Source organism: Protopterus annectens, chromosome 3.part0 (assembly GCF_019279795.1).
Source record: "Protopterus annectens isolate FY-2018-M chromosome 3.part0, PAN1.0, whole genome shotgun sequence".
NCBI classification, from domain to species: domain Eukaryota; kingdom Metazoa; phylum Chordata; order Ceratodontiformes; family Protopteridae; genus Protopterus; species Protopterus annectens.
The window spans coordinates 1,750,681,746-1,750,708,091 of NC_056731.1; the positions used below are offsets into that span (position 1 = coordinate 1,750,681,746).

General features: G+C 38.3%; 1 protein-coding gene across 2 annotated transcripts in view; it reads left to right on the forward strand.

Annotated features, from left to right (window-relative positions):
* The window catches only part of ZNF704 (zinc finger protein 704), a 1,522,633-nt gene that overhangs the window by 1,417,201 nt on the left and 79,086 nt on the right, over window positions 1-26,346 (forward strand). For both annotated transcript variants that reach the window (XM_044065777.1, XM_044065776.1), the window contains exon 6: window positions 9,624-9,885. In XM_044065777.1, coding sequence (XP_043921712.1) covers window positions 9,624-9,885 — 262 coding nt within the window. The remainder of the gene's footprint in view (window positions 1-9,623; window positions 9,886-26,346) is intronic.

Consider the following 26,346-nt stretch of genomic DNA (forward strand, 5'->3'; position numbering starts at 1 on the left):
AAACTTCTAAATCAACTGTGCTGTTAAAAAATTAAAGATATTTCATTTGCATGTATCCCATGGGCCTCAATTGCAGGAGGTTTAAGGTATCACAATGTATAAACTTTAGCTTGGCTAGGTGTTTCTTGTAGTTTTTACTAATTGGTTTGTCTGTGTGACATTTTCACTTTTTGGTTTAGTTGTTTGTTGGGATATTTTGCAGACATCTTAATGGTTATAGACATTAACTGCTTTTAAAGACCATGTGTTCTGTTGTGTAGCCAAGCAGTTCACTTATGGTGTGCTGATGACTTTTTAAGAAGGTAGAAATGTACTTGTCTCTAGCTAGTGGTATTTGGCTTTGTTGGTCTGAATTTGTCCATAAAGACTTAAAAAGTAAAAATTTATTGACGTGTAGAGGCTATATAGTTGAAGCACTTGATATCTTTAAGAGATCATTTGCATATATTCCATGGGCCTCTATTGTAGGACATTTAATTTGTCACACAATGAAAACTCTAGCTTGGATAGTTTTTTTTGTAGTTTTTACTAATTGTTTTTAATTATTACATGACCTTTTGTATGTGATATTTACTCAGCGTATTTCACAATATTTTTTTATGGAGAAGTCTCATTTGAAGGTATAGAGGTGAAAGAGCTTAACCTTAAAAACACTTTTTCACATGCAGACATTCTTCACATGCAGTTTCCTGCTGTCCTTGATATGCATAGTGCCTATATAAGCATTTAGCAAAAATAGTCTTGTGAGCAATAAGCACGTCTGTGCTTAGATGGAATGCTTACATGGAATAAAAAGAGAATCTGAATAGTTGACACTTTCAAGTTCACCCTTGAACATTGACATAAAATTGGCCAAAACATTTTAATACATTTTCCTTACCATCCTCTTTTTCTTCATGGTTTTCTTTAATTGTAGTCACTGGCAGTATTTCACATAGATTTTGTAACTGTATAATTTTTTCTAGATTCAAAGAGCTTCATAATCAATTTTGCATGAAAATAAAACAGTATGTTAAAGATTAATAACGACAGCCGCAATTATAAACAATTTCAAAATACTTCCTCCCAGTCTACAAAAAAGGTTTGTTAACCATGCCCATTGAGAACTGTCAGCTTCTTTAGCATGAGAAATTCCAGCAACCTTTTGTATAATTTCTAATTGTCTATGAACAGCATGCTCATTATCATGTATAAATGAGCAACATTCTGTTTGGATGAATGTATTTGTATCAACTTTGGATGCAATAGTAAAGTCTAAGTCTATCCAATTCTTCAGCATTGTACTACACATACCAATCAGTTCAACTGCAACCTGATTTGCTGATTCAAATGTGGCATTACTCAATATCTCCAATAATTTGGACAGTTTTCTTAAACTACAAGTTGACTTTACTGTACCATAAGTTGGAAAAATACTTTCTCTAAAAATAACACCATCACCCAAGTCCATATGTGAAAGTCATTTAAATGGAGTCTTCTAAGTTATGGTGATGATCACAGGAGGCATCTATCTTTCATACTGGACTTTTAATGTCTTCTGAATCCCTCTTTTGATAAATATTGCAAATTGTCCTGCTAGGCTACATCTATGTATGCCGAACAGCTGGAATAACACTACCAATGTAACAACATCCCAACCAGTCTACTGGTAACCAAGAGGTACGCTTGTTCTCCTTATATATAATAAAACTCAAACAGCATGGCCATGCTGAGTCCTCCAGCCCTGCTATACACTGGCTGTGTAATATTACACTAACTCCACCCAAAAGGAAGTCTTTCATTTTTAATGTAACAAATATGCCCCTTTAAAGTCACTGATAATTGGAGTGGAACTAATCTAAAGGGGGTAACATTATACTGAGAATTATGTCTGCTGCTTTTATTTTTGGTTACTAAAATTGTTCCAGTTGCTGCTCCTACTTCTCTCTCTGTTGCAGGTACTGGAAACAATGGAATACCCCAATCATGTGCCATTGGTATATGTGCAGAAACCCAGCAATTACTGACTTTCATTGTCTTGGCATAAGTATATAATGCGGCAAAAGTATTAAACTCAGGATGCCAGTCTGGTGTTTTCTACAGTTTCTTACAGTTCCAAGGGCTTCTAGTGAAAGAAGAAAATGCAATAAAAGGATTATACATACTAATATGTCTGCTCCAATGATAAGTCCATGTGAATATCAAACAGGGTGGGGATGAAGAGGTTTCTTAAAAATTTGCAAACAAGGGTGATTTATTTTCCTTTTAAAGTTCACATGTTGAATTCTGAATAAATTCCACACTGAGTGCTGTACTGATGGAAGTCATATGAGTGACACTTGGATGCCTGACTCACTTCCCCATTCCTGGCCAATTCCCTCTTGTTGTCCATTGTAGATGACACTGCTAGATTGCCAAGCCTCACTTCCGACCATGTTGGTCTTCCTTTTTTTTTTCTGGTATGGGATGAGATTGTTCATCATCGATGATGGGTGAAATGAAATTATTGGCATCCCGCTGGTATTTATTTCAGTAAGGACCTTCTTATGATGTGAAACATGAATCCAGGAAATCAATCCTTCACATCAGACTGCAGTAGTTGTCATAAGGAGAACTAGCAGAGGTCATTCCTATCTTAGTTGTTGGGAGTGTTGTCTTGATCTCCATGAGCAATTGCATTGTAAGAGGTGGGATCAGGGTGCTTTTGTGCTTCGATAACCTGTGAGTGTATATACTGCAGAAAAGAGACAAGAGACTTGCAGCTATGAAAAATGTATTCATCAACATCCTGTAATTCCAAATTACTGGGCAGTGGTGTAAGAATCTCATGGGGAGAATATTTTCTAAAAAGTACTAATTGCACTGCAAGTACTAATCAAAACAAAAAGCAAAGGTTCTGGCCATTTAAGGCCATTGCCCTCACACAGTTTTGCAATTCTATTTTGTAAAGTCTGATTCAATCATTCAACAATTCCTGAAGCTTGAGGTCTGTGCAGGCAAGGGTATGGCATGTTCACCTTTATGATTTTACAAACTTCTTATGTAATCTGGCTTGTAAAATGAGTACCCCTGTTTTCTGATCAAATACAACATGGTACACCAAATCTGTGTATTATTTCTTCCAATAGTTTTATGGTGACCGTGGTCGCATCATTTCTAGCACAAGGATGGGCTTCAACCCACCCTGAAAAAACATCCACAATTACCAGAATATACTTAAACATTTAGTGTTGTGGGAGCTCAGTAAAATTTCTCTGTATACAAAAAAAAGGTCCCCATGGCTTTTTCAAAGATTGCATGGGAACAGGAGCTTTCTTTCATACATTATACTCAATACATACCATGCAAGTGTTTATAAATTGCTTAATGACTTTGAAAATGTGAGGGGCATACCAGTCAATCAAAATTTTTTATCTTAATGCACTTTTTCCCAAATGAGAGGGAAAGTGATAACTTAGTAGTATTTGAACTAAAAAAGGACATGGTGCTACTAACCTCCCATCTGGATGGCACCATAAAGAGTCTGGAGAGTGCCTACAGCCATTACAAATCCAACTTACCTTTTCAGAGTCATCAGCTTGATTCTGAAAAGATGACGCTCCTTGTAAAGAAACTTGTGTATTAGTTACTTGTGGTTGCAGTAAAAATGAATCCTGAAAATGATGACAGTGTAGCTTAACTGGCCACCTTGTTGGTGAAAGCATTTCCTTTCGAAATATAAGAATTATCAGTCTTATGAGCAGCACACTTGACTGCAGATAACAACTTTCATTAACAAAAATATAAATTTTAATAGCAGTTCCTGCTGATGTCAGATATCCTCTTTCTCTCCAAAGCGTCCCAAAATCATAAACTACCCCATAGGCATAGCATGAGTCTGTAAAAAATTGTAACTGCTTTGTCCTTTGCTAAGTTACATGCTTCAGTAATGGCTACAAATTTACCTATTTGAGCAGAAATGTTTCTGTTTAATTGTGAAGTCAGTGATACTTGGTTTGCTGTGTGGACTAAAATGCCGCTGCTAATGAACCATTTTCTCTTTAGCCACAGGATCCATCTACAGAGAGAGGTAATTCAGAGTTTGACAGTGGAACATCTTTTAGGTCTGCCCTAGGAGGAAGCACATGGTTAACTACAAACACGCAGTCGTGGGATTCTCCTTCATCCGCTGCAGGGATCAAAGAAGCAGAGTTAAGAGGGTGACATCTAATACTCTGCAAAAAAATTATTATTAAGTAAGGGCAGTTAATATTTAGACAAATAAGGTAAATATTGTGTTCTAGCTCTTAACAGCAGCGGTCTACAGAATGCAGAAATTACACAAAAGTCTTATGCCCAATAGTTAGGGCAGCTGCCATTTCTACTAAACTTGCCATCACGTCCACCAGGTAGTAAGGCAGTGGGGGGAAGGGCTATAGCTACAGGATCAGGATTAGTACTAAAATAAGCAACAGAGTGATAACCATCATTTGTACATTGTGTTAACAATCCTAAAGCCACTTTTTTTAATTTCACAGCAAAATAGAAAGCTCTTTGAGTAATCAGGTAACCCAAGGGCAGGTGGATTTAAAATTAAAGTATTTAGTCTTTGTGCTCTTGCCGCGGTAAGTGTTCAGGATTACCTTTCTTCAATAATTCTGACAAGGGCCTTACTATTTTTGCATAATTTGAGATCCAATGTCTACAATAACCTGTCAATCCCAGAAAAACCTGCAGCTACTTCAGTGTGTCAGGATGTGGTTCAGCTTGAATAACAGTAATGTGTGAAGATAAAATCTGCCAAAATCCTTCTGAAATAAGATGCCCTAAATACTGAACTTGTGATTTCCACAACTGCAGTTTTGCTTTAATAACGTTATATCCCAATTCTGATAACTTAGTCAGAAGGAAAATGGTATCTCATTGGCAACTAGAATAAGAATCAGAAGCTAAAAGTAAATCATCTATATATTGTATTAAGGTGGACCCACAGGGAAAGTGAATTATGTCCAGTTATTTCTTCATTTCTAAAGAAAAAAGGGTTGGTAATTCTACGTATCCTTGAGGTAGATTTGTCCTTGGATTCTTTTGTCTTGTGTTAGTGAACACAATTACTGACTCTTTGGGTGAATAGGCGTGGAAAAGAAAACAAAGGAAATGTCAATCACTGAAAGGTAGCCTGGAGGAGTATAGCTTAGTGTCGTAGCTGGATTTGGGCTCTACAGGAAATGTTGGCACTATCGCATTGACTGTTCTTTAGTCTTGTACAAACCTATAGGTGTCTTCTTCCAGTTTCTTAACCAGTAAAATAGGCGTATTACACAGGCTTCTAACTGGGACTGTTTTTCCTTGCTGAAGTAAAACAGAACTGACAAGTTTGATTCCTTTTTCTAGCTCTGCTGATAAGGGATGTTAGGCTATCAGTAATAGAAACCCATATAGCTTCAAAGTTACATTAATTGGTTCTGCATTCTCATGGTCATGGATAGTTCACATCTGTGAGGGTGCAGCTTCAAGCCCCTCCAAATCAGCCACACTGGAAGTCTGTTCTAATCCAACTACTGCAAAAAGTGTCTCTTTTTCTAAGCAAATATCAGCTGAATATAAACCCAAGGGAGAGGGTTCATTTGGGATGTCTAGAAAGACTCTGTCCAGAGTGCAGTATATCGCGCACCATAACTTACACAACAAATCTCAACCTAATAGATTTAAAGGGGCATAATTTCCTATGACAAAACCATGTGGATCTTGTAATGTACCTATTTGAATTGGGACTCTTGAATTGGGACTCACTTTGTCTTTGGATAATACAATAGAATCCCAGAGACCCCCCCCACACCTCCTCTAATAGATTTCATAGAAAGTGGGAGGGTTTCTGCATTAGATGAAGTTAACATAGATCGAATTCCACTTGTGTCAATAATTAAAGGGAGAGTAGTATTACATAATGCAATATTAACAAAAGGACCTGCATGATCTACTGGTAACCAGGAAAGTAGCTGTTCATGGCTGTCCCATTCAGCCTGCTGCCATTGGTTACCAGGTGGTACACCAAGCCGGAGGCTGTGTCCCCACCTTCTGTGGGATGTTGGCATTAGACTGACTTGTTGGTTGGAAAGATGAAGTTGATGGCTGAAGAAAAGGATATTTATTTCACCAGTGCCAATTCTGGCCATAGTTAAAACAAAAACTGTTACGTGGTCCACACTGTTGGTTTCGAGCTAAAGTAAGAATGTAAATGTTTTGCAGAAATTGTCCTCCTGTAGCTTGTTGTTGAAAGAATCTAAAGCTACTTCTACCTCCCCTGTTTCTCCCACTATCCCCCTTCCCCATGAATTGGTGTCAGATTGCTGAAGTTGAACATCCGCTAACTTCTTTTCTGTTCTTCTTCTTTTTCCTCCCTGACTGTTTTCTTGTACATATTGCACTTGATTAACAATCTCATCTGTGCCGAAACTGGGAAACTTAAACTTTTTTTTTATTTTGTCTGGTATAGGTGGTAGTAAACCTTCTACAAATGTGGCTGAAAGGCCACTGACTGCCACCCCTTCAGTAGGCTCTGGATGTCCCAAAAAGGCTTCATACGCATCTGTCATGCATTGCAAGTGAGGATCTATAGATTTGTTTTCCTTCTGTACAATAGCTTTGATTTGTCTGTCATGGCTAAAAATGCCTCATCTGTATGTTTTGGAGTTTTGTCACCTGTGGTTTCCCAAATTTTTCTAAAAATATCTGGAGGGATAGAGGCTTTTAAATGTATTTGCAAGTCTTCAGTTGTAGGGTTTTGAAAATATTACATGTCCTTCTAGAAGCTAAGCATCTTTGGCTGAATGTGTTAAAATGGGAGAGAGTCTACAATGGTTTCACAATCTACTGCAATCCTCCAGTGGACCACTCTGATAGTGGACTAAGCATCACCATTCCAAGCCTGCTGCAGGATTAGGGGGGGGTATTTTTCTCAAAGGGTGAATTGGAGTATGAGGTAGTGAAGAGGTGAGATAGGTATCATCGTCATCATCAGAGGATGACTTACACATTGTTGCATCCTCAGAACGTTGCTTGGGAGGTGGATTACACCTATATTCTTCCCCTTCAACAAGTATTGGAAATTGGGTAATTAACTTTTAAGTCTCTTTAAAGTAGTTTCTTTGCTAGAGGAAGTGTTTTTTCTAAAAAAAATTAATTTGCTTACATGTGTTTTCATTGAAGCATATTTTTGTTTAGGATAGAACTCCTTACTTTTGTTTGCTATTATCATTAACATTTGATCAGAGTTTGAGGTAGAGTGTTGTGTCTTTGGTCACAATGATGCAACCTAGTGTTATAAACAGGGTCTTTAGGATAAGTTGATACATTAAAGGTCACTTAAGATGGGATGCAATGGGAAGCGGGGACAGTCAACATCAGAAGACTCTGGTTGAGATATCTTTAGTTTTTCTAATTGTTTAAAGGGTAAAGCCTCCAATTACTGGGTACATTTTCCCCTGCACCTGCACATTTTAGCTGCCTGAAGCTGTGTTTTTAGTTTTGCAGAATTAAGTTTTAAACTTCTAAGTACAGATTCGTTTTTCTTATTCTTAGATTTGTTTTCCATTCATGAAAAGCTGACCAACAAGAGGCAGATACTTTCTTTCCTTTTTGTTTTAGTTTCTTTTTGATATTTTCTAAAATAGCCTTATCAGAAGTTCCACCCCCAGGGAACTGCAATGTACTATCATTTTTAGTGAGCTCAGACCATTTGAGCAAATAATTACAACTGTCTCTTCCGTATTTATGCAACATATGCTTACCTGGAGTTCCAGGCTCCAACTCTTTTAATACCCCCCATTTGCACCCGTTGTGAATCTGACTCAATGGAAGAAATTGCCCACTCTATTACAATTTGATAAAATTCAGTCACATATGGGAATATAATGCAACCCACTCTCCTCCAAGAATATAATGTAGCCCACTCTCATACAAGACTATAATGTAGCCTACTCTCACTCTCATATAGTAGTATAATGTAAACTTATCAAGAGAGATTTCAAACTCTGCTGAAGGTGGAAAAATGTAAGAGTGAACTGACACACAAGAAACAGACCTGACAAAAAATAAAAAAACTTTCACAAATGGGCCTAAAAAGTGATTTCTGATGCAGCAAATTGTAAACGGCTCCAAATCCAAGAATTCACAGCACCAAATGTTATGGTCCCAGTATAACACTAACGTAATGCAACACAGTTCAACAGAGTAGAATGATCTACTTTGTTGCAAGGAACACACATATATGGAAGACTAAGCAATCAAGGTATTGTCTCCCCAAAGAAAGCAACTGTAACCTTTTATATATTGTGAATGTTTATGAGCAAACATTTTGTTACTTATCATACTATAGCCACTGACCAATTAAAATTAAATATCCCTGTGTTATTTTGCTAACTTAAAAATTTGCAGACCTTTTATCTATACCTTTCTTTATTAGGCACAAGTTCCAATCTCCTGAGTTGGCATTATTTATTTTGGCACTATCCGCGTTAACAGTATGAAGTTGAAAATCGTCAACACACAGACCTAAATTCAAAGGATCCATCTTGAAACAAGATGGATTCCGCTTCCAGAAGAAAAAGTATAACACAAAAACACGAACATTTTTTCCTTTCTTACACTTTTTCTTTCTCTGTGTGTGTGTGTGTGTGTGTGTGTGTGTGTGTGTGTGTGTGTGTGTGTGTGTGTGTGTGTGTGTGTGTGTGTCTATTGGGAACCAAATGTGGTTGAATCTAATTTTAGTCAACACAGTTAGGTCCACTAAGTAGATGGATGACAGGTGCGCGAGATTGCACAGTTCTCAGGATTGTGGAATATGCCCTGGCTTTCCCTGGTGATGTGCATTTTTAGAGTTAGTATGTATAATTAGTAGGGGCTGGAGGGGCACATCCACCCTGCAAAAATTATTTTTTTTATTTTAATTTTGCATGCACCAAGGTTAGTTCTTGATGCATGTGTAACAATATATTAACATTTGTGTTGTTCACATTGTTTTCAACATTAGTTCTGTTCATCAATTTAAATAGTCCCATACACAGAGACACAGACACATATAAATACATACACACACAAACATGCTATGATGTGACATATGGCAAAAAATCTAGGACCCCAAAAAGAATTTAGATTTGAAGTTACTGTCACATGTGAAATTCTTGGAGAATTGGGGAGGATAATGTTGAAATAAGAAGAAAGTAAATTATTTTTTTCATAGGCTGTGCTATTCATCAGTAAAATGTGGAAAATATAAAGAGCAGAGCCCTTAGGTTACTCCTAGTGTGATGATCTTCATGAAGTACTTCACTTATGTGAAATATCTACTTTAACTGTATTTAGTAATTGTTTGTTCTTATTTAGAGAACTCTAAGTCTAATGATCTATAGAAGCTGTGTCATGTTTAACATGTACTTTACTAACACTTTTGTACTTATTTACAGGCCTCTCAGACTAAAGTTTTAAAGAAGTATTCAGTTCATTTGAAATATCTGCTTTACTTTTTATTTTAGTTACGATTTGTACTTATTTACAGATGTTCAGGTTATAATGTACAGTATGCTCACTGGAAATTGCAAAAACATTTTAAAGTTCCTAGAAGGAATCATGTTTGTAAAAAGTCATTTATAATTTTTTTTTTACAGCCGCAATGGGGAATCTGACTGCAGTGATGGAGAAGAAGATTTTTACTACACAGAGATTAAGCTTAACACAGACTCTGTTGCTGAGGGACTCAGCAGTCTTTCACCAGTTTCTCCATCTATTGCCTCCCCACCTCCCACCTTCCCTGTTCCGGAAGGACGCCTTGACAGTGCTTGTGTCAAAGCTGAAACGAAACTCACAACTCCTCTGAGTCGGTCTGCTCCCACCACATTGTATCGTGTACAAACAGATCATGCCTACCAGGTAAAAATAAGTAGATCCTTTCTTCAGTTTTACTGCATGGACTCAGTCAATTAAAACTCTATAGCTACCTCTATCATTTTGTTTATTTTTACGTCCATCAAGGCTTTATTTGTAGGTTCAGTAAAAGAAGAAACACTAGCTGTACCACAGCAATGTAGTTTATTAAGATAGCAAGCGCTTTCAGGGATCCAACCCCTTCATCAGACAACAGGTATACCTTACACAATTTATAGTGCAGTCAATTAAGGACAATTAACTTTCCTTAAGAAAACAGCAACATTGTTCTATTAAGCATATTAACTATAGTAACAAACCACAAAATCATCACAGTGTTGTGTGTAAAAAATGTGCAAAACACTGCATATAAAATTATTAAAAACAATCAACATATAAAGATGTTGTAGTCACACAAAAAACTGAGAACATACAAATCTATTAAGATCAACCATGATATGTGCAATAGAACTACTTCATTTTTACCTGTGTTTATACACACACACATATATGTGTGTGTGTGTGTGTGTGTGTGTGTGTGTGTGTGTGTGTGTGTGTGTGTGTGTGTGTATATATATATATATATATATAAAACATCAAATAATCTCTAAGCCATACTCATAGGAGTATAGTCATATTGTGTGCAATACTTTAAAAATAAATATAAATATATATAGAAAACACTTATCAAATAAGTATAAAATAACAACTGATGGCTTATTTAATGTTTTAATAGCCGAGCTTTTAAAAAAGGTTTCAAGGACACCTTGTTATTCAAGCCAGGAGTTTATCAGCACCGAATAACATTATCCATTTCTGTTCCGCTGCCTCGGTGCCATTCACCAAATCCCTCCCTCTTCTATTATCAAACAGAATTTCTAAAACTAGGAATTTAAATGTATGATTGGACCCCTCATTTTTATTGTGCATGGTAAGGGCACTACTCTCTTTACTTTTTCTAATGTCTCTGTCGTGTTCCAATATCCTAGCCATGAACCGCCTGTTAGTTTTGCCAATGTAGAAAGAAAAACATATGACACAATACACGTAATAAACAACATTAGATGTCTTACAATCAGCATAATGGGCACTGTTAAAACTAAAGCCCATGTGTGGATGTGTAAAACTCCTGCCTATGTGAACATGTATACAGGATGTGCAACTTCTGCACACATATGTGCCTATCCTGTTAGATTTGCACCAGGTGCTAGATACATCAGACCTATAGCATAAATGTGCATTGTTCTATTGTTACAAAATGTAAAATTCGGTTTAGCTTCAGTTACACCCTTTAGACCTTCAACGGTAATAAGGCTACCCCAATTCCTATTAGTGACATCACAAACAGTACTAATATTACTGGCAAATGTCAGAAGCATCCTCAGTTTGTTATCAGCTACATTACTGGGTAAACTTACATAACTGGCTTCTGCATCATTGGTAGAATTCGGGACAACTCTGTCTCAAAAATATGGTTTGCAACAGTCACCTTCTGGTCTTCCATGCTTCATTTATATATTTATCAATCATCTGACCATCATAGCCTCTCTCCAAAAAGTCAGACTTTAATTTCTGGAGTGCTCCATGCAACTCTACATTGTCATTAAATAACTTCATTACTCTAAGTACTTGCCCTTTTATTACATTGCATTTGGTATAGTTTGGGTGCATACTTGTGTTGTGCAGGAAGTTATTTTTTCTAACTGGCTTACTATAGAGACTAGTCTTAATATTATTCAGGTGATCTTTGCAAACCCTCACATCCAAAAAATCAATTTCATGTGTAGAATAATTAAACGTAAATCTAAGGAAGTCTGTGGTCCCATTTAAATAACAAATGAATTTGTTCAACTCAACCTTGGTGCCCTGCCACAACATAAAAATATCATCCATGAACCTAGTATACCAAACTATATGTTCACTGTATAGTTCACTGGACAGAACAAGGGAACGTTCCCAATGCACTAATGAAAGGTTTGCGTAGCTATTGGCACAAGCTGTAATTTTATATGCAGTGTTTTGCACATTTTTTACACACAACACTGTGATGATTTTGTGTTTTTTTTACTATAGTTAATATTTTTATTTTATTTTTATTTTACATTTGTTGACCGGGATAGTCCGACTGGATGCATGTCCATTTTCAGCGGAGGCCCCGGGAGAAAAGCTCCAAGGGTAAGCAGATACAGCATTACATATTACAAACAGACTATTTACATAGATTACATAAGTAAGCAAGTTAAACAAGTTCCACAGGTTGCAGTTAGTCCTGAGCACAAGTCAAGATTAAATTAAATTACACAGTAAACTGGTTAACAGATTTTTACACATTCGAGTTAGCCTGGCTTGATACATTGACATAGCCAGTTAAATGACAAATGTTGTTTGAGTCTAGTTTTAAATTGACGTCAGGTGGAAAGTAAGGTAATATCAGCTGGAAGAGAGTTCCAGGATCTACCTACAGAGTTTGCAAAGAGAGAATCACCGGCTGTGTTATTAATTTTGCTAGTCTGAATTAGTACTTTGTTACAGGATCGAAACGGTCTAGGATTGTTATAGGGGGTGATAATATTTTTAAGTGCAGGAGTATTGTCCGGATTATAGAGGATTTTATAGGCCATAATCAGTTGGTTATACTGGATTAGGCTAGGTAGTTCAAGCCAACCAAGCTGATTTAGATTGATGCAATGATGTGTCCTAAAAGGCAGCCCAGTGGCAAACCTGGCAATGTGGTTGTAGCAAATTGAGAGTTTGTTAAGGACAGTCTTGTTCAAATTCGAGAGTAGTGGGGATGCATACAGAAGGGTTGAAAGAAGGTGAGAGCGAGCTATGGCAATTTTAGCTGGAGGGGTTAGGAAGGCTTTTATTCTGTAAAGTGACCTTAGTTTTTTATTGATGGTTTTGATAGTTTGGTTAACATGTAGGTCAAATTTGAGATTATTGTCTATGATGACACCTAATAGTTTTGTAGATGGGTCAGGGGAAATTATTGTGCCATCATTTGATTTTATGGTAAAGGTGAAAGCGGTAGACCTACGTGTTGGTGAAAATAACAGCATTTTAGTTTTTTGGGATTTAGGATCAGACGATGTTCAGAAAGCCAGTTTTCTGTTGTATTAAAGGTGGTCTGGGTAGCTGACCATAACTTTACTGAAGATGTGGCTGAGCAAATCAGAGTAGAGTCATCAGCATATTGGATACAGCTGACTTTTGGGATGACAGTATAAAGGTCGTTAATGAAGATGGAGAACAGCAAGGGCCCTAGTATAGAGCCTTGTGGTACTCCGAGGGTGTTAGGTAGAAGGTCAGAGAGTTTGTTCTGCCAGAGGACAGCCTGTTGTCGACCATTCAGGTAGGATTGAAACCATTGGAGGGCTCCAGTATCTAGACAGAATGTTTGCAGGGTGTGGATTAAAAGTTGGTGATCAACCATATCGAATGCCTTGGAAAGATCCAAAAAGAGGGCTGAGGATATATAATTATTGTTGCAATTATGGTTTATGGTGTTAGTAAAGGCTAGGAGGGCTGAAGTAGTGCTGTGATGAGGACGGAAGCCATGCTGAGTGTCTGCCATAAGGCGATTTTGGATTAGGTGGTGCATGAGTTGTCTATGAATACATTTTTCCATAATCTTTGCAAGTGGAGAGAGTATAGCTATTGGCCTATAATTGGAGAATTCAGTAGAGCTGCCTCCTTTGTGAAGTGGGATTACATAGGATATTTTCCAGATGGTGGGAATTTTAGCTTCTACTATGGTTCGATTGATTAGTATTGAGAGGTAAGCAATAGCATCATCTGATTTTTGTAGGTACTCGGCAGGGAGTTGATCAGCAGAAAGTGTAGTGGGTTTTAATTTTATGATCAAGGTACGGATAAGTGAAGTGGCGACTGGTTGGAAGCTGAACGCAAGTAGGTTTCTAGGGGTGCTACTTTCAGGACCAGGGGAGCTAGGAGGTAGTTGGCTAGCTAGGGCTTGAATTGTCTCAGTAAAGAATTGGTTAAAACTATCAGAAACATCTTCAGGGTTTTATCAATAGTAGCAGCAGGGATTGGGGTTGAAGTTTGTCCAGGATGTAGTAGATTATTTAAACCTGCCCAAAACTTCTGAGGGTTATTTTGATTTATTGTCTGTAAATTACAGTAGTATTGTTTTTTTGTCTTGTAAAATTGATTTTTTGGTTTCGTTCCTGGATTGCCTGTATTTAATGTGATCTTGAGGGTCTTTAGAAGAATGCCATAAAGCCCATGCTTTGTTTCTAAGGGTAATTTTGAGTTTAGACTCTATAGAAAGCCATGGTGCAGTTTTTGCCTTGGTTTTGAATGAACAGGTGCATGCAAATCAAGGATCTCAAGGAATTTGTTGTTAAAGTATGCTACTGCTTCCTCTAAGGGGAGGTGTTTTAGAATAGACCAATGACATGAGTTTAGTTCTTGTTGGAATTTGGCAGGGTCAAAGTTTTTATTGTTTCTAACCTTTCTGAGTAAAGGTTGTTGGGAATTAATGGTTTTGTGCTTAATTACATATGTAAGAAGGTGATTGCTTAGGCCATTAAGGAGGGTACCAGAGGTGTACAGTTGGGGGTGACTGTTTATGAGTACCCAGTCAAGTATACTTTCTTTTTGGTTGGGTTTACCTATCCTGGTAGGGGTGGATATGATTTGTGTAAATGCATGCAGGTTAATATGGGTGTTTGGGGATTCTAAGGAACAGTTGCCCCAGTCTATGTTAAAGTCTCCAAGTAGTAGGGTTTCTTGGGGGTAGTGACATGATAACCAGTGCAGGATATCTTCAAATGTAGATATATTGTTACCTGGGGGAATGTACATACAGATGATATTAAAATTTATTTTTATTAAGTTGCAATTTGGTGGCAAGAATCTCAGAGTTATTAATCTGAGGAGGTTGTATTACATCTATGGTGACATTCAACTCAGATTTATAGAGTACAGCTACCCCACCCCCCTTCCTCGAAGCACGATCCAGCCTGTGTATGTTGTACCCAGGTGGTAACACTTCATTGTCTTTAGTGTTAGGTTTTAACCAGGTTTCAGATAAACAGAGAATCTCAGGGGAGTGGACATCCAGAAGTACATGCAATTCATGTACCTTGTTATTAATGCTTCTAATATTGAGATGGCAGACTAGGAGAGAGTTAGTTGGCCTATTAATTGTAGGTTTGTAGCTTAGATTACAAGTAGAGGGGGTATGTGTATCTGAAGTGAGTGGGCCAGGGTTGGGATGAATATCACCACCAAGTATTAGGTTGAGTCTATACTTGGTGATGAACTTCAGGAATTTGTTTATTAGTTTGGGGTAGTGTTTGGATCTAGAGCTAATGTTCCTGGGGTTGAGATGTTGATAGACTGAACAAGATGTTGGATAGGATCTGGTACTGTAAGTATGGTTGAAGGTGGAAGGATTTACAGCTGGGGTGATAGTATGGCCTTTTGGGACCTGAAATCCCGTAAGAAACTGGTTTTCATACAAGGTAAGGAGGTATGGTGTGAACAAGAGGGGGTGTGAACAAGAGGGGTAGTAAAGAGGAGTATATCATTATATGTGATTCAGCTAGTGAGTGAAGGAACTGTTTTACCTGGTGATGCAACACCAAAAGATAGAGTGGTGAGGTAAAGGTACTGGAAGGGGGGATGGGAGAATGCCAGATGAAAGCTAATAGGTGCTATTAAATGTAGGTAGTAGAACAGGGGTGGGTGGAATTATCCCAGATGACAGCAGATAGGATCTAGAAAGTGGAGGAGTGGCTATAGTACTATAAATTTAGAGGTACTGGGGGTGGGAGGGGAGCGAACAGAGCCCGAGCGTAGCGAGGGCAGATGTAGCGGGGCTATTAAGTATTACAGCTCTAATGTAAGAGTCAATTTACTGCAGTTACAGGGGAAGGAGGCAACCACTCAAGTAGAAACAAAGAGCCCTATGGCTGACCAATATGGTGACCTGCTTAATTACAAAGCACTGTAAGTGAAAGCTTAACAAATGCGTTTTGTGTGTAAACTACTCTGTTTAAATGTTGAGAGAAACTGATTGCAGTCCTGTAGACACCGTTTTGTAGGGAACTGTAGAGTTCAACTAGGAAAAGAGAAAAGCAGACATTCTAGGGTAAGCATGAAGACAACAACAGGCAGTTATTATATAATAATGCATTCAGAAAGGTTTGGTGGGGGGGTAAAGTAGCATACTTCAGAATGAACTAAGATTTATAGCTAAGAAACCTAAGCAAGAGAGCAATGCAGTAAATAAACACTTGCCAGATTTTAAAGATATACCAGAAAACCTAAATCAGTTATTCACAATAGTACAACTAGTAGCGGGGCTATTAAGTATTACAGCTCTAATGTAAGAGTCAATTTACTGCAGTTACAGGGGAAGGAGGCAACCCCTCAAGTAGAAACAAAGAGCCCTATGGCTGACCAATATGGTGACCTGCTTAATTACAAAGCACTGTAAGTGAAAGCTTAACAAATGCGTTTTGTGTGTAAATTACTCTGTTTAAATGTTGAGAGAAACTGATTGCAGTCCTGTAGACACCGTTTTGTAGGGAACTGTTGAGTTCAACTAGGAAAAGAGAAAAGCAGACATTCTAGGGTAAGCATGAAGACGACAACAGGCAGTTATTATATAATAATGCATTCAGAAAGGTTTGGTGGGGGGGTAAAGTAGCATACTTCAGAATGAACTAAGATTTATAGCTAAGAAACCTAAGCAAGAGAGCAATGCAGTAAATAAACACTTGCCAGATTTTAAAGATATACCAGAAAACCTAAATCAATTATTCACAATAGTACAACGAGTAGCGGGGCTATTAAGTATTACAGCTCTAATGTAAGAGTCAATTTACTGCAGTTACAGGGGAAGGAGGCGACCACTCAAGTAGATACAAAGAGCCCTATGGCTGACCAATATGGTGACCTGCTTAATTACAAAGCACTGTAAGTGAAAGCTTAACAAATGCGTTTTGTGTGTAACCTACTCTGTTTAAATGTTGAGAGAAACTGATTGCAGTCCTGTAGACACCGTTTTGTAGGGAACTGTAGAGTTCAATCTGTTTAAATGTTGAGAGAAACTGATTGCAGTCCTGTAGACATAGTTTTGTAGGGAACTGTAGAGTTCAGTCTGTTTAAATGTTGAGAGAAACTGATTGCAGTCCTGTAGACACCGCTTTGTAGGGAACTGTAGAGTTCAATCTGTTTAAATGTTGAGAGAAACTGATTGCAGTCCTGTAGACACTGTTTTGTAGGGAACTGTAGAGTTCAATCTGTTTAAATGTTGAGAGAAACTGATTGCAGTCCTGTAGACACCGTTTTGTAGGGAACTGTAGAGTTCAATCTGTTTAAATGTTGAGAGAAACTGATTGCAGTCCTGTAGACACCGCTTTGTAGGGAACTGTAGAGTTCAATCTGTTTAAATGTTGAGAGAAACTGATTGCAGTCTTGTAGACACCGTTTTGTAGGGAACTGTAGAGTTCAATCTGTTTAAATGTTGAGAGAAACTGATTGCAGTCCTGTAGACACCGCTTTATAGGGAACTGTAGAGTTCAATCTGTTTAAATGTTGAGTGAAACTGATTGCAGTCCTGTAGACACCGTTTTGTAGGCAACTGTAGAGTTCAATCTGTTTAAATGTTGAGAGAAACTGATTGCAGTCCTGTAGACACCGTTTTGTAGGGAACTGTAGAGTTCAGTCTGTTTAAATGTTGAGAGAAACTGATTGCAGTCCTGTAGACACCGTTTTGTATGGAACTGTAGAGTTCAGTCTGTTTAAATGTTCAGAGAAACTGATTCCAGTCCTGTAGACACCGTTTTGTAGGGAACTGTAGAGTTCAATCTGTTTAAATGTTGAGAGAAACTGATTGCAGTCCTGTAGACACCATTTTGTAGGGAACTGTAAAGTTCAATCTGTTTAAATGTTGAGAGAAACTGATTGCAGTCCTGTAGACACCGTTTTGTAGGGAACTGTAGAGTTCAATCTGTTTAAATGTTGAGAGAAACTGATTGCAGTCCTGTAGACACCGTTTTGTAGAGAACTGTAGAGTTCAATCTGTTTAAATGTTGAGAGAAACTGATTGCAGTTCTGTAGACATCGTTTTGTAGGGAACTGTAGAGTTTAAACAAAGTCACACCAGGTCAGCCAAGGGGGGAAGAGAGAGGGAAATCCTAAGCACCTAGATTTGAACAATGTTGCTGTTTTCTTAAGGAAAGTTAACTGTCCTTAATTGACTCCACTATAAATTGTGTAAAGTATATTCACCTGTTGTCTGATGAAGGGGTTGGATCCCTGAAAGCGCTTACTATCTTAATAAACTACATTGCTGTGGTACAGCTGGTGTTTCTTCTTTTGCTGGATACTACAGAATTTGTACACCGGCTGTTTCATTAGTTGGAGAGATTTTTGCTTTGTGTGTCTATTTTTATTTCATCTCCAACTTTACAAGGCTGATGGAAGCATGGAAACTTTACAATTGGAATTGCCTTTTAATCCTAACAAGAGTGGCAGCAAGGAGCTTAACAAATGTTCTTTTGAATGCTTTAATGATCTATTGACTGTTACTGATAATCCATTGCTGAATGTGGGTCTGCATACTTCTGATACTGCTGTAAGTAATAATTTAGAACTGTATGCTGGCTTTCTTTCCAAATTTAAAGACCTTGAAAATAAACTATACAAGTTTAATCGCCTCCAATGGCAACGGTTTCACTTTGAGGCTTCACTTAAACATAATCTTGTACTGAAAGGTCTTAGAGTTTTAACAATGCCTATGTACGGACAGTTATACCCAGAATTGCTTAGGCAGTGGCAAATAATTAATTTGGAGTGTAGTGCAAGATACCTACATCTCCTTATTGATTTTTCCGGCCGCAGGAGGAAGAACTAGCCAGAGATATTAATTTCCTACATAAGCAGATATATGAACAATATCCCCCAGAGTTGCTTGCCATCAAGATGGAGACACTGCACGAAAATATACAGGATTATGAAAAGAGGTTACTTGGTACAAAAACACGCAAACTGAATAGAGACTACAATGATTTTCAAGCAGGGAATGTGTTTCCTGGGCGAGAAAACAGCCCAGCATGAATAATGTACAGCATATAGCCACAGCTGAACCTATTACAGCGATCGGCTTGGAGGGGCAGGATCAAACGGAGCCATTGAGTCAAACACCTTCCACTTCCAGATTGATGAGTGTACAAGTGAATGTTATAACAACTGAACCAACAGCTGATATTGAGGGCATGAAGAGAACAGCTTTTGAGCAGAATTTGATCAGTAAACCATCTCCGGTACTAACAAATGCCTGGGAAGGCTTGGTAGTGAAACCTAAAGACCCAAGGAATCAGCGACTGTTCACTAATGGCCAGAGGAGTGCTGATAAGGCTCAACCTTCAAATAATATGAGCCGTTTCTTACTAGAGAATCCTCTTCCCATCAGAGGACACTCAAAGAACCAAAGACCACTGAGTGCAGAAGGACAGAACCAAAAGAGGTTCAAACAGGTTTGATTTTCAATATTTCTTCATATGTTTTAACTGAGGCTTAGATGACATTACCGAATAAAGGCCTGAACTTTATACTGGCTAAGAAAGCTGTCCTTAACTGATGTCTTGAAAGACTTGAGACTCTTTGGCAGAAACTTGACTTTACGTGCTATGTTTTCTTCATCTATTCAGTCAGACAGATGTATTTTTAAGAAATCAAGTGTGTACATTCCCCCTAACAATGCTACTATTGACACTTTCATTGAAGTCTGTGATAGATAAGAAAAATTTTGGTCTCTGACATTTGTTCTAACAAGTTTTTTTAATTTATCTAGTGTTGAATACACTGCCTTAAGTGATTTGAAAGCCCTAGGTTCAACAGAGATTCGACTTGCTCACAAGAGAGGGGGCATTGTGATTCTTGATAAAGATTTATATTTTAAACAAATGTATGTTTTATTGAATGACACAAGAACGTACCAATGTGTAATACTGACAGTGGTGAAGGGTATTATAGATAAAATATCCTTTCTTGTCTTTGATCTATTGATTACAGGCATGGTAAATGAGCCACTGTTTGAATATTTTTTAGTTAACCACCCTGTTATTCCTATGGTATATGGTTTACCTAAGGTACATAAATGTCTTTGTACTCCACCAATGCGCCCGATAGTATCTAGCAGAGGATGGGCTACTGAACCCCTGTCTATATATGTCAAAAAGAATTTACACCCAGTACTGGATGGCTGTGACAGTGTTCTCAAAGATTCCAAAACTTTTTAGATACACTCAGTTTGAAATGGGCTTCTGTATATATTGATTTTTTTTGTAACTTTAGATATAGAATCACTGTTCACAGTCATTCCAAATCAATGGGGGATAGACAATGTAAAAGAAATGCTGAATGATGCAGGATTTACTTCCAGTAAATGTGATTTGATTTGTACTTTATTGGATAGTGTTCTGACAAATAATATCTTTATTTTTGGTAGTGATTATTATATCCAGAAGGTTGGCATGGCTATGGGCACAGCTTGTGCCAATAGCTACGCCAGCCTTTCATTAGTGCATTGGGAACGTTCCCTTGTTCTGTCCAATAAACTATATAGTGAACACATAGTTTGGTATACTAGGTTCGTGGATGATATTTTTTTGTTGTGGCAGGGTGCTGAGGTTGAGTTGAACAAATTCTTTTGTTATTTAAATGGGACCACAGACTTCCTTAGATTTACGTTTAGTTATTCTACACATGAAATTGATTTTTTGGATGTAAGGGTGAGCAAAGATCACCTGAATACTATTAAGACTAGTCTCTATAGGAAGCCAGTTAGGAAAAATAACTTCCTGCACAACACAAGTATGCACCCAAACTATACCAAACACAATGTAATAAAAGGGCATGTATTTAGAGTAATGAGGTTATTTAATGACAATGTAGAGTTGCATGGAGCACTCCAGAAATTAAAGTCTAACTTTTTGGAGAGAGGCTATGATGGTCAGTTGATTGATAGACATATAAATGAAGCATGGAAGATCAGGGGTGACCATTGCAAACCATATTTTAGAGACAGAGTTGGCCCGAATTCTATCAATGATGCAAAAGCCATTTATGTAAGTTTACCCAGTAATGTAGCTGATAACAAACTGAGGATGCCTCTGACATTTGCCAGTGATATTAGTACTGTTTGTGATGTCATTAATAGGAATTGGGGTAGCCTTTTTACCGTTGAAGGTCTAAAGGGTGTAATTGAAGCTAAACCGAATTTTACATTTCGTAACAATAGAACATTGAAGAGCCATTTATGCTCTAGGTCTGACGTATCTAGCACCTGGTATAAATCTAACAGGATAGGCACATATGTGTGCAGAAGTTGCTCATCCTGTATACATGTTCACATAGGCAGGAGTTTTACACATCCACACATGGGCTTTAGTTTTAACAGTGCCCATTATGCTGATTGTAAGACATCTAATGTTGTTTATTTCGTGTATTGTGTCATATGTTTTTCTTTCTACATTGGCAAAACTAACATGCGGTTTAAGGATAGGATATTGGAACACTACAGAGACATTAGAAAAAGTAAAGAGAGTAGTGCCCTTGCCATGCATAATAAAAATGAGGGGTCCAATCATACATTTAAATTTCTAGTTTTAGAAATTCTGTTTGATAATAGAAGAGGGAGGGATTTGGTGAATGGCACCGAGGCAGCGGAACAGAAATGGATAATGTTATTCAGTGCTGATAAACCCCTGGCTTGAATAACAAGGTGTCCTTGAAACCTTTTTTAAAAGCTCGGCTATTAAAACATTAAATAAATCATCAGTTGTTATTTTCTGCTTATTTGATGTGTTTTTTTATATATATTTATATTTAAGGTATTGCACACAATATGACCATACTCCTATGAGTATGGCTTAGAGATTATTTGATATTTTATATATATATATATATATATATATATATATATATATATATATATATATATATATATAAAAACATAGGTATACATGAAGTAGTTCTATTGCACATATCATGGTTGATCTTAATAGATTTTTATGTTCTTAGGTTTTTTTGTGTGACTATAACATCTTTATATCTTGATTGTTTTTAATAATTTTATATGCAGTGTTTTGCACATTTTTTACACACAATGCTGTTGACGATTTTGTGTTTTTTTTACTATAGTTAATATGCTTAATAGAACAATGTTGCTGTTTTCTTAAGGAAAGTTAATTGTCCTTAATTGACTCTACTAGAAGTTGTGTAAGGTATTGTCTGATGAAGGGGTTGGATCCCTGAAAGTGCTTACTATCTTAATAAACTGTGTTTGCTGTGGTACAGCTGGTGTTTCTTCTTTTGCTGGATACTACAGAATTTGTACTCCGGCTGTTTCATTAGTTGGAGAGAGATTTTTGCTTTGTGTGTTTATTTGTAGGTTTCAAGAATCTTCTTCTGATAGTAGGAACAAGATGAGCTGAATCTAATTAAATACTTCATTAAAAGCTTTTACAACATAAGTAGGATGGGCTTTTTGTATTGTGAACTTAACTACTCATTACCTTGTTGCCTTTGTAAAGGAATGCTGCTTGTTGTTGATGGCAGGCCTTTAAGCATGTATCAAATGTGGAAAATTTTAGTCTGTTTTAGATTCATAAGTTACTGATCATGTAGCCCAGGCCAGTATGACCCTGACCCTGAGTAGCATCCTGCCCTCACCAAGAATGATGCCACAGTATAAAGAAAAAATTATCAATTTCAACAATTGGCTAAGTTTCTGGTGTCATTTAAAGGAGATCCAGTATCTGTCCTCCTGGGATGACATGCTTGACAAGCCACATTGCTTCACAAGAGATGGCTTGCACCTGTCACCCTTAGGCTTTCGAATACTGGCCAAGGCTCTTGCCATCCCCATAGTGCCTTTTTTAGTCAGGCTCAAAAGACAAACCCTCCACCATAAATAGCACAAATAACCAAAAACTGAGGGTAATGCTACTCAACGCCAGAAGTCTAAACCTTAAAATCCACGCACTCGAGGCACTCCTCAGTATGGAGAACATTGACATCTGTGCAGTAACAGAAGCCTGGTTTAAGGCTCCTGAGAGCACCCCAGCACAACTAGGCTATAACTCATACCATACCTTTCAGCCACAGAACCAGGACCAAAGCACAAAAGGCAGGGGTGTATCCATATTCATCCTGAATACCCACACCTCCAGGTTAGTGGCGCAGCACAATTCATCAGAGATCATCCATGTGCAACTAACAATGGGCAAAATTGCAATCCAAATTGTAGCTTGCTAGAGATCACCCACCATGACCCAGGACCCCCATTCCGCATTTCTGCAGACACTGGGAAATATGAAGGTCCTACCAAACACCCTAATACTGGGTGATTTCAATTACCTAAACATAAACTGGGAGAAATTCTCAAGTACTAACTCCCTTGCTCAATGCTTCCTAGAATTTATAAACTCAAAAGCCCTGGATTCAACGGTCAACACCCCCACCAGAAGGAACAACATATTGGACCTGGGCATCACCAACATGGGCGACTGGTGTTCCACACCGGAGGTCAACCCCTCGCTGGTTAGATCAGATCATAGACTAATCACTCCGGATATCCATATTCCGCCCCCACCCCCAATCAAGGAAACCACTGTGAAAAACTTTTCAAAAGCAAACCTCACGTTACTTAAGACCGAGGTGGAAAGGTTCACAGCCCCCATGCTAAAGGACAATGCTCTCCAAGCTGCTGAAACTTTTACAAAGGCACTGTATGAGCATCTGCAGGAATGCATGGATCATGCTATCCCAAGTAAAACCAAGACTCACTCCTCCAAGAAAAGGAAACCAGTCTGGTGGACCCCTGCCATAAACAAGCTATACAACAGAAGAAGGACACTAGTACAGAAAAGAGTAAAATCCCAAGAAGGAAAGACATCTCTGATCAGTATCAGCAAGAAACTATGATCCCTCATTAAATCATCCAAGGCTAGTTTCGAAAGAAAAATTGCCAATGACTCCAAAGATAACCACAAAGCGTTCTTTAGCTATGTCAAGAACCTAAGTGGAAACTCTCAGATCTGCTCTGAGTTAGTGCAGAATGGCACAAAGTACACTGAACCAACTGATATTGCCAACATTCTGGCAGACAGGTTTAGTGCAAACTTCACCCCCCCAACCCCTAAAGGGGGCCCATAACCATACCAGAAGAATGTAGGGCCCTGTCAGTCACTGACACACAGGTTAAAACAGCCCTATCCAAAGCCAAAAACACAGCTTCAATAGGACCAGACGGTGTCCCAGGCTGTGTCTTACAAGAGCTCCAAAATGAACTAACCCCTCACCTAAACACACTGTTCAAACTCAGCTTCTCTTCAGGCTACGTACCCACAGAGTGATGCACAGCAACAGTTATCCTGCTCCACAAAGGTGGAGCCACAATGGACCCCGGGAACTATCGCCCTATAAGCCTGACTAGCCTGGTCTGCAAGGCTGTGGAGTGCATCATCATATAACTCATTAACAGAGACATTGGGAACCTCCAAACCTTGGACTTTTCCCAGTTTGGCTTTGTTAAGGGCAGATCATGCCTCCTAACCCTGGTGAACTTCTTTGAGACAGTTACCAAGGCATTAGAAGAGGGAAAGGAGCTCCACACAGCCTACCTAGACCTCGCAAAGGCTTTCAACACCATTCCCCATTCTAGTATTATAGACAAGCTCACCAGCTTGAACATAAACCCCTACGTCACGAGATGGGCTGCCAACTGGCTCATGGATAGAACCCACATGGTAAGAGTTGCAGGCTCTATGTCCAATTCTAAACCTGTTACAAGTGGCATTCCCCCAGGGCTCAGTCCTAGGACCCCTCTTGTTCGGTATATACTTCTCAGACGTACAGGCAAGCATAGGAGGACTATGGCTGACCAAGTTCGCAGATGACTGCAAATTAGGGGCCATAACTGATTCTCCGGCTGATACAGACACCCTCCAGAAGGGACTCACTGAGACGAATACCTGGTGTCAAAATCATGGCCTCAAGCTAAATGCCAAAAATTGCATAGTCATCCCCTTTGGAAAAAATAAAGTGCCCGCTAACTACCACATAGGTGGTAGTCCCCTAAATACAGAAAATGTAATAAGGGATCTGGGGACCCAAGTAGAGAGTAATCTCTCCTTTGATAATCATATTCTCAAGGTGGTTAGAAAATCCTTCTATGTGGCCCACCTAATCACAAAAGGGTTCATATCTAGAACAAAAGAGATTATTGTGCCTCTCTAGTCATCACTCATTAGACTCATCATAGAATACAGTGCCCCATTTGGGATGTACCTCACAAGACACCTGCAACAGCTGGAAAGGCCACAAAAGTACCTCACCAAGAGGATTACTGGCCTCAAACAGATGCCCTATGCAGCCCAACTCAAGAAACTCCAGCTGTACTCTGTTGCATACCGCTTACTCAGAGGTGAGCTCTGCCTGACATACAAGGCCATGTCCAACCCAGAATTGATGGACATGCTCCACCTAAAAAAAAACAAATCACGGATAGCCACACGCTCTAGAGATATAAACCTCACCACAACGATAAATAGGACATGCTGGAGGGATAGATTCCTGTCCCAGAGACTCCCCATACTTTGGAACAGGATTCCAATATACATCAGGCAGAGCCCCTCACTAACACTCTTCAAGAGAAACCTTGACGGGTGGATGGGAAACAGAAAATTTACCCAGGGGATCACTGCAGTGGCTCTGCTGGACAGTGGCGCAGGGAACTAATGGCTCTGCTGGACAGAGGCACAGGGAACTAATCTAATGGGGGTGGCGAAAGCCAACACATTCTGGCTATATTAGATAAGTACTATAGGCCTGTCTAATAACCATATTTCTAATGTTTCCTCTGACCTCACGGTGAGCAACACAAGATGGACCAAGGGAGAATTGGCACTGCCTGTCTAATTTTCTAGAATTATCTTGAAGGTGGCAAGGGTATTGTTTGGTTTGGCTTATAGTGTAAGTTTGTTCCAAAGGTGGGGAATACATGGGATATGAATTGGTTATGAAAATGCTTTATTGTTTGATCACCTTTATTTAAAACATAATCTTATACTCTTACTTATATGTGCTGTTTATGTTTAATTTACATTTATTTTATAAACAAGTTGTGGTGTGAAAATGGACTTTTGAATTCAGTCCATCTCTCTTAATAATTAAACAGTAGTATCTGCCGGTCAACCTACCTCACATGCAGAAATGCTGGAAACAACTACAAACCTAAAGGGTTAAGAGAGTTAAAAGCATTTGTTAGAAAAGTCGCTGCTGTGCTTTTTTTGTATGTAATGCATTTTGAGTAGTATGTTTATTTATTCTTTATTTTTCTGGCAGGGGTATATCATTATCAATCTGTAGTTGTTTTTTTGGAGTTTTAAGTTGTTAATAGATGAAATAACTTTTTACACATTGAAT